This window comes from Oncorhynchus kisutch, linkage group LG9 (assembly GCF_002021735.2).
Source record: "Oncorhynchus kisutch isolate 150728-3 linkage group LG9, Okis_V2, whole genome shotgun sequence".
NCBI classification, from domain to species: domain Eukaryota; kingdom Metazoa; phylum Chordata; class Actinopteri; order Salmoniformes; family Salmonidae; genus Oncorhynchus; species Oncorhynchus kisutch.
This window is the reverse complement of record NC_034182.2, coordinates 33230487-33246186: the sequence shown is the minus strand read 5'-3', so window position 1 is coordinate 33246186 and position 15700 is coordinate 33230487. Positions and strand designations below refer to the sequence as shown.

Below are 15700 nucleotides of genomic sequence, written 5' to 3'. Positions count from 1 at the left end.
TGTTATGGAGTTTGCTGGACACCACTCCTAAAAATCAGTGCCCCACATAACTAAAAATGTGTTAAGAAATAGTAATGTCAGCCCAGCCCACTATCATTATTAAGGAATCCCCAAGGGTCAAAGTATAATTAGGTCCCTGTAGAACCACATAAGAATTTCCAGGCTGGTGATTGTGCAGTGTGTCACTGTGTAGGAGGTCATATCACTATATGTTGGGCACTCAGTCAGGTAAGTGTTCCCCATACAAGGTGTGTCTATGGGAGAGGCCATATGAATACTGGTTAGTTTGGTTATGTTGCTATGGTGAAGGAATAGTGGCTGAATCATTAAGATAAACAAATTCTCATGCCACAAAGTCATTCACAACTCTTTCTTATTCTATTCTGCTAATTTTGTCTCACTAATGCCACACTCTCACACTCTGTTCTTACTCTTTTCAGCCCTTCTCTCACTCTCTGCTTCCTTAGCTTTCTGCAGTTTATTTTTTCTGTAAACCAGGGGGCTGGGCTAAGACTGTTTGAGACAGACAGGAAGAATGTGTGGTTGAGATTGTTTGTTTGTTTGTGTGTGTGTGTGTGTGTGTGTGTGTGTGTGTGTGTGTGTGTGTGTGTGTGTGTGTGTGTGTGTGTGTGTGTGTGTGTGTAGACGTTCCCTTTGCATGACTACATTTCCTCTCTCTCTCTCTCCACAGACGTGTCCTAATCTACTACCTCCTCAACTAAAGTTACAAGGTAAGATCTACGAAATAACTTGTACTTTTTTTCTTCACATTTCACTTGTCTTTTGTCTTTTTCTTTTCTACCCAACTTGTCCTGAAACAGGATGCATCCATCTTGCGTTCTTTCTTCAAATTAGCTGAGGAATCTGAGGGAACACTGAAACTTCACTTACCTCCCTTTTCCACCCCTGACTTTAACACCCTCCATCCTCTCTCGATATCTCTATCAATCATATTGTTAGCCATCTCTTCATTCTCCTCTCTGTTTCTCTCTCTCTCTGTTTACAGATTGTTTATGGACTCTGCTCTGCACGTATTCCTTTATCACTTGTTATCTCAATGTAATTATTTCTCCCTTGAATTTAATCCCTCGCTATCTACCTCACACACACACACCTTGCACACACCACAGGAGGTTGGTGGCACCTTAATTGGGAAGGATGGGCTCGTGGTAATGACTGGAGCGGAATTGGTGGAATGGTATCAACTACTTCAAACACATGGTTTCCAGGTGTTTGATTCCATTCCATTTGCTCCATTCCGGACATTATTATTAGCTGTTTTTTTCTCCTCAGCAGCTTCCACTGGCACGCAGACTCACATATACACACACACACACACACACACACACACACACACACACACACACTGTCATTTGGCAAATTGGGCTCCCGAGTGGTGCAGCGGTCTTAGGCACTGCATCTCAGTGCAAGAGGCGTCACTACAGTCACTACACTACAGGGGAGGCAGGTAGCTTAATGGTTAGTGTCGGAGGTTGCTGGATCAAATCTCTAAGTTAACAAGGTAAAAATCTGTCGTTCTGCCCCTGAACAAGGCAGTTAACCCCCTGTTCCCCGATTGCTGTCATTATAAATAATAATTTATTCTTAACCGACTTGCCTAGTTAAATAAAGGCAAGAAAAATAATCATTACACTCATATCTCCCTCTGTCTGTCTGTGTATTGTCACTCCCTCTGATTAAGAACGCATGAATGATCTGATTGGCTCAGTGACCCCAGCACCCTATCTCTGACCCCGTCTCTCTCTTTAACCTGAAGCCAAATGCCCTCTGCTGCCCAGGGCCAAAGGCCTAGCCCAGCTCAGCTAACACATAATGTTCTGAGAACCATATGTTGGTGAGAGCGTGGTTGTTCCTATGGTTATTTTGCATACAAACTACCCACAATATTCTGGGAATGGTACAGGATACCCAGATAGCTCATAAAGTTCTAAACGCAGCTAGCACATAATGTTCTAAGAACCATATCTTTCTTAAGTGAGAATTTCAGTACTTCAGTATAACGTTTCCTACAGGTTCTCATACCATTAAGAAAACTTTCCAGAAAAAACACAACATTAGTATTGTTCAAAAAAGGTTCTACGGATGTTATTTAAAAACATACACATTCTGTTCCTGGCATCAACAAAACTCTTTCTATCCTCTATCTTGTTAAGTGTGTTCACACCTGATCTTAATGAGTGTTTTTTCTTTGCAACGAGGCCTGTTAGAATAGACTAAAATGAACAGCTTGCATGAGTTTAAAAAACTGGCATGCTAGCTCTATCCTAGTGGTGCAATGGATTGATTCCATGGATAGAGAACAGAAGACCATAGGTTTGAATCCCACTGATGCCATTCCAAAATAAAAATGAATTGTGTTTGCATGATTAATGCCTAAGCGAATGCATTTCTGTGTGTCTTACGAGTGCTTGGAGTTCAAAACAGTTCAACTAAGCTAGCAGTGTTATTAAAAGTCATAGTGAAACATTCTAAAAACGTTATTTAATTACCTTCTCTGAGCGTTAATAACACCTCACAGGAAAACTTTAAGAAACCATAGCAAAATGTTCTCAAAACCTCCCTTCAACCTAAAAATGTATGTTCCCAGAAGAAACTAAATGTTCACTTCCATTCTCAGAACCTTTAAAAAATGTCCAGTTTTACATGTCAGGAAGCATATGGCTTTGTTTCCAGAAATAATGGGAAACCAAAAATGTATGTTCCCACAACTTCCAAGGAACCAAATGTGCTAGCTGGAAGGTTCCTGTCTCTTGGATTACATCCCAATTATCTTACATGGTCTCCTTTGCATGTAACCTTGTTTATTTTTGTTTATCACTGATCTGGTTGGGAGATGCAATGGAGACTAAGGATGTGTTTACACTAATTGGTCTTTGACCAATCAGATCAGCTCTGAAAAAGAGCTGATGTGAAAAGATCTGATGTGATTGGTCAAAAGACCAATTAGTGGAAAAAATATCATAATTGGACTTGTGTATATGCACCCCAATTGTACTGTCCTGTCCTGTCCAATCAATGCTCATGAGAGACATGAGATGAGGAAAGGAGGGTGCTCATTTGTTAGGGACTGTGTACAAATTGCCTGTCGCACAAGTTAGACATCTGTCAGTGTCAAGACGCATCTTCTTCTCCCCTCTCTCATTACTCTGCTCTGGCCCATGGAAAGTGGTTAGGCATTGAAGATGGGGGAGCCTGCCCAGCAGTCATCATTGTCACCGTGGTGTTTAGCGTTAGTCAGGAACCCGACTCTTCCCCCATAGGGCGCCCTTGCCAAGGCTGCTCAGATCACTCTCCGGGCTCACGTTGCCTTCCTCATATAATCTAACCAGGCCAGCTGAGGAGCAACGATACACTCTGCTTCGCCCAGGCATCCTCTGTCCACTTACAGTCACAAACACTCGAGCAGCCATCAGGCAGAATGGAGCTGGAGTCAGGTGCGGTGCCGGAGCTAGCCGAGGGGATCATGCAGTTAAGTTTCTCTCGTCTAAACCTCTTCACCACGCTGTCTAAGCGTTGTAACCCTAAACCCCACCGCCGGACACCTGCAGCCCTATGTGCAGTGGTTGGTGTCCCCTTGGCTATGTGTCCTACATAGGCTAGCATGTGTGTTCAAATATTTACTTTTTCTATCTTTGTATCTATCAATCTTTCTCTGACTGGTTACTTTTACCAGCTTGTTTTTGTTCTGTTTATTGATTATTTGGAGCTGGCCAATAAATTGTATCTGTTTTGCTCATTGGAATTAGGGGGCTTCTGTTTTTTACGAGGGCATGGCCTTGCTGACAGATCGCATGAAGGATAGGCTCTATTTTCACTGGGTTGTTGCTACGTGCATGAACTTCCTTATACCTACATCCTTACCTGTGATGTAGAGACTTATTTGGGTTAGGTGAATATGTTAGTTTTAGTGTGATTGACTCCGCTATAGTAGTATAAGGAAAGAGGTTGTGCTTATGGTATCCTGTGATGTGGCTACCCGGAGGTGGGGAAAATACCTGAGAAAGTAACGAATTATTCAAGTAAAAGTATTTGGTTTTAAATATACGATACTTCAGTATCAAAAGTCAATGCAATTGTGGAAATATACTTATGTATCAAATGGCACAATTTTTAAAATGTTCATTTCCTGATAGCCAGGGACACTCCAACACTCCAACATAATTTACAAACAAAACATGTGTTTAGTGAGTCTGCCAGATCAGAGGCAGTAGGAATGACCATGAATTGGTTATCTTGATAAGTGCTTGATTTGGACTTTTCCTGTCCTACTAAACATTCAAAATGGAACAAGTACTTTTGGGTGTCAGGAAATAGCTTGGAGTAAAAAGTACATTTTCTTTAGGAATGTAGTGATAAAGTACAGATACCCCCAACAATTACAAGTAGTACTTTAGTAAAAAATCATTTAAAGTACTTTACACCACTGTGGCTCACCAACACTGAAATACAATCGATCAAATGTATTTATAAAACCTTTTTTTACATCAGCAGTTGTCACAAGTGCTTATACAGAAACTGAGCCTGAAACTCCAGAGAGCAGACGATGTAGAAGCATGGTGGCTAGGAGAAACTGTCTGGCCACAAGTGAAATGTCTCCTTTTTAAGTAAGCATTTCTGAACCTGGTAACCATGCCTTGTGATGAAATATGCAATTGTGAAAGATTTGCTATTGCGAAAATGCTCAACCGGATACATTTCATCTAAAGATTTAGGATAGGGAGGAGGACTTCAGCTTGTTGGCACCTCTATCGTTCTCAGTAAGAACCATTGTTAGACACAGTGGCGTTTTAAGCTCTAGGTGAGTGTTTGGAGGGAGAGTGTGAGTCAGATGAGCAGTTTCCATAGAAGTTGATCAAACGGCCACAATCTCTGTTAATGGGGGTGAAGCTTTATCTAAAAAAGCTGCAGATTGAAGTTTTATTGTCTGAAGCTACTCCCTGTAGCCATCATCTTGCCTCACAATACAATATGTCGTTGTGCCAATCCAACTTTATCAGTACTGGGTTTTTCACTGGCCCCTGTGAGTGCAAAACTGAAATGAATTGAGAGCATTTTCATTTCTTTGTGGGGAACATTTTACAGAACGTTTCCATTTCAGACAGGCTTCTTTCAAGGTTACCCAATACCCAGGCCATTTCCCTTTATGCTGTTATTAGAAGCACATACATTTACATCATTTAGCAGACTTTCTAATCCAGAGCGACTAACGGGAGCAATTGGGGTGAAGTGCCTTTGATATCAACAGTCGGCTCGGTGATTTGAACCAGCCTCCTTTCCGTTACTAACCCAACAATCTTAACCACTAGGCTACCTGCCACCGATGACAAGTCTTGGGAGTCTGGCTCCCATTTTGCATGCTGGTTACCTACTGTCAGGGTTAGCCTACTGTCAGGGTTAGCCTACTGTCAGGGTTAGCCTACTGTCAGGGTTAGCCTACTGTCAGGGTTAGCCTACTGTCAGGGTTAGCCTACTGTCAGGGTTAGCCTACTGTCAGGGTTAGCCTACTGTCAGGGTTAGCCTAGTGTTAGGGTTAGCCTAGTGTTAGGGTTAGCCTAGGGTTAGGGTTAGCCTAGGGTTTGCCTACTGTTAGGGTTTGCCTACTGTTAGGGTTTACCTACTGTTAGCCTAGGGTTAGCCTAGGGTTAGGGTTAGCCTAGGGTTAGGGTTAGCCTAGTGTTAGGGTTAGCCTAGTGTTAGGGTTAGCCTAGGGTTAGCCTAGTGTTAGGGTTTGCCTAGTGTTAGGGGTTAGCCTACTGTTAGGGGTTAGCCTACTGTTAGGGGTTAGCCTACTGTTAGGGGTTAGCCTACTGTTAGGGGTTAGCCTACTGTTAGGGGTTAGCCTACTGTTAGGGGTTAGCCTACTGTTAGGGGTTAGCCTAGTGTTAGGGTTAGCCTACAGTGTAATTATAGTGCAGCACCACATGTTCTGTGAGAGTTGGGTGTTCCCTTTGGTGAGTGTCACATAGCTGGCCAAAAGGTTTCCGGGAAAGAACTAACTCCGAATGTTGTAGTTTTGTTTGCTCTAAAAAGTTTATAGGACACTAAAATGTCAGTCTGCATTGTGTGTGTGTGTATATATACAGTACAGGTGGATCTCAAACCTTTTATTTAATTGTGATCCCCATTAAAGGGTTTTGTGTTCTTATATTTGTTCTGTTTTCCATAGCCTACTCCATTTCAAGTGTCTAACAGTGCACTTACTACAAGTGTAATACACCACATAGTAGGCAGAACCTGCATGCTTATTGACCCATCTACACCTTACACTTGTTTGTTTGGCGTATAATGTGACAGGATATCCCATTGAATGTGGATAGACCGTAGAAACAATCAACATGGTGCTGTGATTCAGGGGGAATTATTTTTAATGGACAACATCAATACTTCCTGTCAAATGATTCCACCTGCCTTCTGTTTCATAGAAAAACAAATGCCTGGCAAGGGACACTGTGCACCTTCAGTATAGACAAAATCAGCGTTTAAGGCTTGGTGACTTGAGTTTATCAAGTGTTTCAACATTGATTTATCTTTGAATATGACACATTTATTGAATCTGATTGTTACAGGGAAGTAACATTGACAGAGGTGATCGGAGGAATCATAAGTGATTGTTTTTGTCTGCGTAACATCAGGAATGCTTAAACATGCCCTGTTACAAATCAATAAAGCGTGATATAGCTTTGGCAACTGTGGCTTGAGAGAGACTTAGTTTTCAGTGTCGGCATGTGAGACGTGATAAGACCTGCCCTATAGACACACCCTCTTTTGTACAATGAATGACTAGTGCATTATGGGTTGGTATGCCTGCTCTGGTATTGTATTACACAACAATGATGTAGCCCCATCTACCCTTATGGTCTTTTATCAAGCAATATGCACACACTGTATATAGACTTTCTATTGTGTTATTGACTGTACGCTTGTTTATTCCATGTGTAACTCTGTTTGTCGCACTGCTTTGCTTTATCTTGGCCAGGTCGCAGTTGTAAATGACAAAAAGTTCTCAACTAGCCTACCTAGTTAAATAAAGCTGAAATAAAATTAACTTGACCCCTCATTTGGGGTCTTCTCCTATTCATTTCTACCTTTTTTTTTCTTCCTGTTTCTGAGTTCCTGCAGAAATAGTTATTCATGTCATGACATGATGATGAGTTCTCACCCATCCTCCACTGCCGCTTTCTGTGTGTTTTGTCTGGACTCCAATATGGAAATAAGTATTCTTGCCACGACAAGTAAAAGCAACTTCCCTGAGGTGACTTTCTGCCACCTCTAGCGGCAACAACTCCCCATGTCTATTTGTCTCACTCATTTCATAGCAAAGAAATACACCCCCCTTCCCCACCCCAAACAATAAAACACTACTTCTTTACTATCTATTGCATCTTAGCTGCTTTCACTGCTCATCCATATGTTTTAGACTTATATATTGTGTGTATTAGGTTTTGTTCTGGAATTGTTAGTTACTGCTGCACTGTCGGCTCTAGAAGCATAAGCGTTTCGCTACTCGCAATAACATCTGCTAACCATGTATGTGACCAATAACATTTTGATTTGACTTACACCCTCGCTCTTCCCTCCCCTATCTACCATTTGTTTATCCTCCCCTGACCTGCTCTCCCTCCACCCAGTGCAGAATGCTCCCTTTCCAGGCAGCCCCCTTGCCATACTCCTACATCCATCCCCCACCTTCACTGACTCACTCTCTCCTCTCCTTCTCCCTGTACAGAATGTTCCCTAACATGGCAGCACCCGGACAGTTTGGGCCAGAGACGCAGGAGCCGGGGCTGAAGGTGTGGCGGGTGGAGAAGATGAAGGCGGTGCTGCTGAAGCAAGCTGAGGTTGGAGCCTTCTTCAACGGCGACTCCTACCTGGTGTTGGAGCACAGGGGGGACCAGGGGGCCGACCTACACATGTGGATAGGTGAGATGTAGCAAAATGGATGCATGTTGTGTGTCAAATAAGTAGTGTCAAGAATTTTACTTGACCAGGGTCTGTATTGACAGAGTAGGAGTACTGATTTAGGATCAAGTTCCTCTGTCTTATTCATTATGATCTAAAAGGCAATACTGATCCTAGATCAGCACTCCTTCTCTGATAGAGACTCACGTGGCCATGATAAACTTTGTGCCCCACTAAGGTATAAAAAGCTGTAGAACTTTGTAATAGAATGCTCCACCATTAACCTTTATGGAAGTGCAAGACAATGTTTTGATCCATACTGATATTTGCTAGAACTTCAATAGAAACCGCTATAGGAGCCTTTGAGTGTGCTACTCCTCGATCTGTTATTAAATGGGTGAGTTGTGGTCATCATGGGGGATGGGGAGGACGGGGATATCTGTATACATTAGTAAGTGTGTACATGAGTGGAATGAAACTGTCTGTCTCTTGGGATAAGAGTATTTTGTTATCATTTATGGATGGTGTTTCCTACACTCTTAGAAAAAGGTTTCAAGAGTTCTTCGGCTGTCCCCATAGGAGAACCCTTTTTTGGTTCCAGGTAAAATCCTTTTTGGGTCCCGGTTGGTGCAGCGGTGTAAGGCACTGCATCACTACAGACCCAAGTTCAAACCTAGGCTGCGTCTCAGGCGGCCGCAACTGGGACACCCATGAGGCGGGGCATAATTGGCCCAGCATCGTTAGGGGAGGGTTTGGCCGGGCGGGATGTCCTTATCCCATCGCGCTCTAGCGACTCCTTGTGGTGGGGCGGGTGCATGCACGCTCGCTTCGGTCGCAAGTTGTACAGTGTTTACTCCCCAACAAATTGGTGCGGCTGGCTTTTGGGTTAAGCGAGTAGTGTGTCAAGAAGCAGTGCAGCTTGGCAGGGTTGTGTTTCGGAGGATGCATGGATCTCAACATTCTCCTCTCCTGAGTCCATACGGGAGTTGCAGCGATGGGACAAGACTAACTACCAATTGAAGATTACGAGGCGCAAAAAAAACATTTTGGTTCCAAGTAAAACCATTTTGGATTCCATGTAGAACCCTTTCCACTGAACTCAAAACAGTTCTACTTGGAACCAAAAGGGTTTTCCAATGGGAACAGCCAAAGAACCCTTTTAGGTTCTAGTTAGAAAATAATTTCCTAAGAGTGTAAGCTTGTATCCAGTATTGCTCTGTAAATCCAAACTACACTACTTGCCAAAGGTATGTGGACACCCCTTCAAATAAGTGGATTTGGTTATTTCAGCCACACCTGTCGCTGACATGTGTAAAATAGAGCACACAGCCATGCAATCTACATCAATGCCCATGGTTTTGGAATGAGATGTCCGACAAGCAGGTGTCCACATACTTTTTCATGTAATGTACTAGCCAACCCACTGTTTCCACACCATATTAACCTCTGTGCTGTTGCCAAGCGAATAACCTGCGTGCTAATGGTGATGACATGACACTGACCCAACGATTTATGTGAGGGAGGAGACTAAGACTGACAGATGGAAGGATGATGACAGAAGAAGGATGGGGGGGAATTAAAGAAGAGCTCCCTAAGGAAGAAGGGCTGGGTTTGTGTGTGTGTGTTCATAAAAAAAAATGCACTAAGCTGATTGTCAGTGCTCCTCTAAAAGCCCCCCCTCTACCCTCTCCCTGTTCTCTGTGACCCCTACACCCACCTTTCACATGAGCCCTGCCCGACCCCTATATGGCCTTTAGCCCCCAGGTCCAGAAAAGTGGACCACAATAACTAACCCACATGCTCTGCTCTGGGCTGCTCGCTTAATAAAGTTAGATTAAAGCTGAATGTCTGCAAGATCACATTATGAATATAACGTAGTATATATTTATTTAACTGTAGCTCACTCATTCGGTATGCACCTTTCTCCTTTTTCAATTCTTATGTAGGCAGGCTTCCTGCATCTTTCTCGCTCCCTTTACCTCCTGACTCTAACTCTCCCACGTCTCCCTTCCACAAACCGCTGCTCCTCCTTTCATTCTCCCTCTGCTATGTGTCTGTCACCACACCCCTACTCCCCGCTATGTGTCTGTCACCACACCCCTACTCCCCGCTATGTGTCTGTCACCACACCCCACCTCAGACTCACACAACTCACCCCTCCCCTCTCTTCCTTTCTCTCCAGGTGAGAAGTCATCTCGCGATGAGCAGGTGGCGTGTGCCATGTTGGCCACCCAGCTGGACAGCTTCCTGGGTGGTGACCCCATCCAGCACCGGCAGGTCCAGGGCTACGAGTCACCGGCGTTCATGAACCTTTTCCCCAGAGGGGTCAGCTACAAGGTGAGCAGGAGAATAGCCCTGGTTCATACTTACTGAAAACACAGGGCCCATCTGTTTAAGAAATGTACTTGCATGGGAATTTGTGCACAAACTTTTGTTTCTCTTGGACATCAATGTGTGATTTTCTGTAATCCACGTGTTTCCCACATTAGATTTGGGCCCACTAAGTCATGGATGTGTATCTAAAGTTTTAGGATCGAGTCCTCTACTGATAGCTAATGTATTTTTTAATTTTATTTTTTAAATCCATGATTGATGAAATGACTTTACAAGCACTACTTTTCATGACCTCATCACATGCTTCTGATTTGTCATATCATTCCACATATCTCTCGTTGAAATGACAGTTAGTAAATCCTTAGACTTCCTGGTTAGATACAATGTTGAGAATCGAACCAACATTTTCATGTTACCTTTTTTCTTTTTCCTTTTATTCACTCTCTCCCTCAATCACACGTGTAGGAGGGTGGTGTGGAGTCTGGCTTCAGGCGGCCCCAGGGCGGGTCAGGGCCCGTTCACAGGCTGTACCAGATCAAAGGGAAGAAGAACATCCGTGCCAAGGAGGTGGAGCTGAGCTGGGAGAACTTCAACAAGGGAGACTGTTTCATCCTGGACCTGGGAGAGGTGAGCGGGGGGAGGGAGGTGAGAGTGCGTGTTACTAATTCCCTGCGGGAGGCTCTTAGCAGTGAGGGCTTGGAGAACTATATTACATTGCCTTGAATGGCACATTCCTTAATTAGTGATCAGTAAAGTAGGCCTACTAAATCGTACTGTGCATTTGGAAAGTATTCAGACCTCGACTTTTCCCACATTTTGTAACAGCCTTAATCTAAAATTGATTTAAATGGTTTTTTTCACCCCTCAATATCCCCTCAACACAATATCCCATAATTACAAAGCAAAAACAGGTTTAGAAATTGTTTGCAAATGTATACTTAAAAAAAAATTAATTACATTTACATAAGTATTCAGACATCTTTACTCTACTGTGTTGAAGGACTTTTGGCAGCGATTACGTATCTTGGGTATGACACTACATGCTTGGCACACCTGTATTTGGGGAGTTTCTCCCATTTTTCTCTGCAGAGCCTCTCGAGCTCTGTCAGGTTTGATGGGGAGCATTGCTGCAGAGCTATTTTCAGGTCTCTCCAGAGATGTTCAAGTCCGGGAATCTGACTGGGCCACTCGGACATTTAGAGACTTTTCCCAAAGCCACTCCTGCAATGCCTTGGCTGTGTGCTTAGGGTTGTTGTCCTGTTGGAAGGTGAACCTTCATCCCAGTTTGAGGTCCGGAGCGCTATGGAGCAGGTTTTCATCAAGTATCTCTGTACCTTGCTCCGTTCATCTTTCCCTCGATCCTGACTCGTCTCCCAGTCCCTCCGGCTGAAAAACATCCCCATAGCATGATTCTGCTACCACAATGCTTCACTGTAGGGATGGTGCCAGGTTTCCTCCAGACATGACGCTTGGCATTCAGGCCAAAGAGTTCAATCTTGCTTTCATCAGACCAGAGAATCTTGTTTCTCATGGTCTGAAAGTCCTTTAGGTGCTTTTTGGACAATTCCAAGTGGGCTGTCATGTGTCTTTTACTGAGGAGCAGCTTCTGTCTGGCCACTCTACCATAAAGGCCTGATTGGTGGAGTGCTGCAGAGATGGTTGTCCTTCTGGAAGGTTCTCCCATCTATACAGAGGATCTCTCGTGCAAATGATACTGTTTTCAGGTATAATATAATTATGATGCTATCAGTTGCTGACGTTATGTTGCTGGGTGGACTTAATGGCTGGACAATGAGGAAATAATATCTGGGTTTTTGCCATTTGTGAGATCATGCTTGACTCACCTGTGTTTTCAGCCTGGGGTAGTTCATCTGTTAGATGAAGTGATCTGCCATTTTCAGGGGGATAATGGTCATCTCCATGTCTTACCTCAGTCTGACCCATAGAGGTCTCAGTAAAGTCTCGACACCATAATATATATTCACTGCATTCCATACAAACCTTGATTTTAAATTAGTATTTCATTAGACAAGGCCCTTTCCCCCCCGATTGCTCAATTTGGCCAGGCGGCCAGCTCTAGGAAGTGTCTTGGTGGTTCCAAACTAATTCCATTTAAGAATGGAATCCACTGTGTTCTTGGACCTTCAATGCTGCAGAATTATTTTGGTACCCTTCCCCAGATCTGTACCTCGACACAATCCTGAATCGATGCTCTACGGACAATTCCTTCCACCTCATGGCTTGGTTTTTGCTCTGACATGCACTGTCAACCGGGGGACCTTGTATAGACAGGTGTGTGCCTTTCTAAATCCTGTCCAATCAATTGAATTTACCACAGGTGGACTCCAATCAAATTGTAGAAACATCAAGGATTATCAATGGAAACAGGATGCAGCTGAGCTCAATTTCGAGTCTCATAGTAAAGGGTCTGAATAATGATGAGGGAAACACCATGTGTTTAATCCATTTTAGAATGAGGCTCTAACGTTACTTAATGTGGTAAAAGTCAAGGGGTCTGAATACTTTCTGAATGCACTGTATATTATTCACTTCAGATGAGACAATAAAAAAAACGTTTATGTCTTTAGACCATATTTTCCTGGATCGGCTCGCAGGCCAACATGTTTGAGAAGCAGAAGTCGCGTGAGATCGCTAGCCTGATCCGTGACACTGAGAGACATGGCAAAGCACGCATCACTGACGTCAATGAGGGGGAGGAGACGCCGGAGATGCTCAAGGTACAATCGCCGGCTTAGTCCTTTAAGCTAAGCAAATGAAAACAGTCAGACCTAATGCACAGGAGGCTTCTGAGGGGAGGACGGCACATAATAATTGGCGGAAAGAAGCGAATGGAATGGCAAACGCATGCAAGCTACAGTGTGTGTGATCTATTTGATCACCAATTAAGGTGCCAACAACCTCCTGTGACCTTGAGACCTGTCAATCCTGTAATATCTAAGCATATTTAGACTTTGAAATCGAGTATAGGAAGGTAATGAGTCGATAGTCATGTTTTGTGGGCGGAGGTTGCTGATATGATTAATGAAGATCTAACTTTTAAAATATATACAAACCAGTGGAGCCTGCAGAGGGGAGAACGGCTGGAATGGAGTGAATGGTATCAAAAACATGGTTTGAATTTGTTTACCACTCCATTCCAGCCATTTATGTTGAGCCATCCTCCCCTCAGCAGCCTCCACTGATAGAAACCTCACCACAATCCATGTTCCACTCTGCGCTGTGATTTGACAGGTGCTGGGACCAATGCGAGAGCTGGCAGAGAGCACTCCAGAGGAGGACAGTCGTGCAGACATCTCCAACTCCGCCTCCCTCTACAAGGTAGCTGGACATTACAATTCCGTTGGTAAACAGTTCTCTCCAGAACTGTTCTATTGCATCACATAATTACTGTTGGATCGTTCACCCCAATAACAGAATTTGAGATATTTTGGATTCTAGACTGCACAGCTATACTTTGGAGATCTTTTTTTCCAAGATAAACAAGATGTTTTGGGTGCAAACTAGTTCACAAAGGAACTAAAAGTCATGGCCTGTGTTGCTGTCTTCCACAGGTGTCCGATGCGACAGGTCAGATGAAACTGACCAATGTCTCGGAAAAGAGCCCATTTGCCAAGGACCTTCTGGTGCGCGACGACTGCTTTATTTTGGATAACGGGGCCAACGGAAAGATCTTTGTTTGGAAAGGTGAGGAAAGCATGTGAACCTCGACTAACATTTCTGCTCTGTGAAATGTATCCCTAGAATGTCTGAGATATCCAATGTCTAATGAAATACTAATTTAATCAGGGTTTGTATTGAATAATGTGAATATACATTATCGTTTCGAGGCCTTACTGAGACCTCTATGGGTTAGACTGAGGTAAAACATGGTGAGGCCATTATCCCACTGATTGACAGGTATGGGAGCAAATGCAGAGGAGAAGAGGGAGGCCCTGAAAATGGCAGATCACTTCATCCAACAGATGAACTACCCCAGGATGAAAACGCAGGTGAGTCGAGCAGGATCTCACAAATGGCAAAAACCCAGACATTATTTCCTCATTGTCCAGCCATTAAGTCCACCCAGCAACATAACGTCAGCAAATGATAGCATCGTGATTATATTATACCTGAAAACAGTATAATTTTGTGCGTTTTGAATTCTATTTAGTCAAACCGAATCCCGTGTATGTCTTCTTCCATTGTCACACTGCAATTTCCGTTGTGTAACCACTAACTAGCAGGTCATGAACCCAGTATCATAAATGTTTTATGCATATACAATGGTTTGGTTTATGTGTATGACGCAGTAGATACAGTCATGACCGGGTAGTCAAATCTCTGTTCTCTCTTACAGGTGGAGATACTACCACAAGGGAGGGAGACAATCATCTTCAAGCAGTTCTTCAAAAACTGGAACTGAACTACAATGGCTCTCAGAAAAGGGTCTCAATGACGCCCTCGTAAAATATTATGAAATTGAGACCTGGAAAATAAAATATCTCAAAGTTTTGGTCTTCTCAGGAGTGAAAGCATCTCAAATTCAAAAACGTTTTAAAAAATGTGTTTACTTATATGTACATATTTGTAAGGTACTATACTCATAGAAAACAATTCCTTAGTCATGCTTAGAGCAAATAAACTCCAGATAATAAGAGCATTTATGATTTCACACCAAATGGAACCTCAAGTCACTACTTCTGCTTCCGACTGGGGAGGAAAACGTGTACTCACTGGTTACTAGTCTCATTTAAAGCCAAGATGACATTCCACAAATCCTATAAGTTGAATTTGTTTGGTTTAGTCTTTTCTTTTTTACTTTTCTTTTCTTTTTTTTACATTTGTTTAAGAATAACAGGACATATTCTACTAATACATGTAGTAGGCTGCAGATGATGAAAATAAATGGAAACTGAAACAACACGTACAGTGTGTGGCTTTGTGCTTTGGTTCCTGACAACGTTATGGCATGTCATTGTCTGTGTCCCAAACGGTACCCTATATAGTGCACTACTTTAGACCACCTTTCACCCGGTGAGATGACGTTGCTTCGGTTGTTACACCTCTTCCCATAGTTCCCTGGATAAACACTTAACAGGTTAAACCTGCCTACACCTAAGGGAACTACCAGTAGACTCAACAGTTTATTTAAGTAACCTTCTGTAATACGTTGGGGTTGTCAAAGAGAGCCTATGTTAATGTCATGCTCTAAAGCTGTATCCAGTGCCTTCAGAAAGTAATCACACCCTTGACTGTAACACTACAAAATGTGGGGGGGGAAGTTGGATTTAATTGTACATTTTGGTCAACGATCTACACAAAATACTGCCTCACCTGGATTGTACAATATTTGCCTTTTTATTTTTTTATTTTGTTTATTATTCAAGCTCTGAAGTTGATCATTGCTAGAAAGCCATTTTCAAGCCAAAACTGTAACTAGGCCACT

General features: G+C 43.1%; 1 protein-coding gene across 2 annotated transcripts; it reads left to right on the top strand.

The window, feature by feature from the left end:
• The first annotated feature begins 358 nt into the window (after positions 1-358).
• On the top strand, positions 359-15177 carry LOC109897086 (macrophage-capping protein). Of its 2 annotated transcripts, none has more exons than XM_020491617.2 (9): positions 359-731; positions 7748-7941; positions 10103-10257; positions 10720-10881; positions 12843-12992; positions 13507-13593; positions 13827-13959; positions 14173-14264; positions 14612-15177. In XM_020491617.2, the coding sequence occupies exons 2-9, from the start codon at positions 7749-7751 to the stop codon at positions 14675-14677; spliced, it is 1038 nt and encodes a 345-aa protein (XP_020347206.1). In that variant the 5' UTR covers positions 359-731; position 7748; the 3' UTR covers positions 14678-15177. The 2 variants fall into 2 exon arrangements, with proteins under 2 accessions (XP_020347206.1, XP_020347205.1); XM_020491616.2 differs by lacking the exon at positions 359-731 and adding an exon at positions 3117-3489 and having other exon boundaries at positions 14612-15175.
• Positions 15178-15700: the final 523 nt, after the last annotated feature.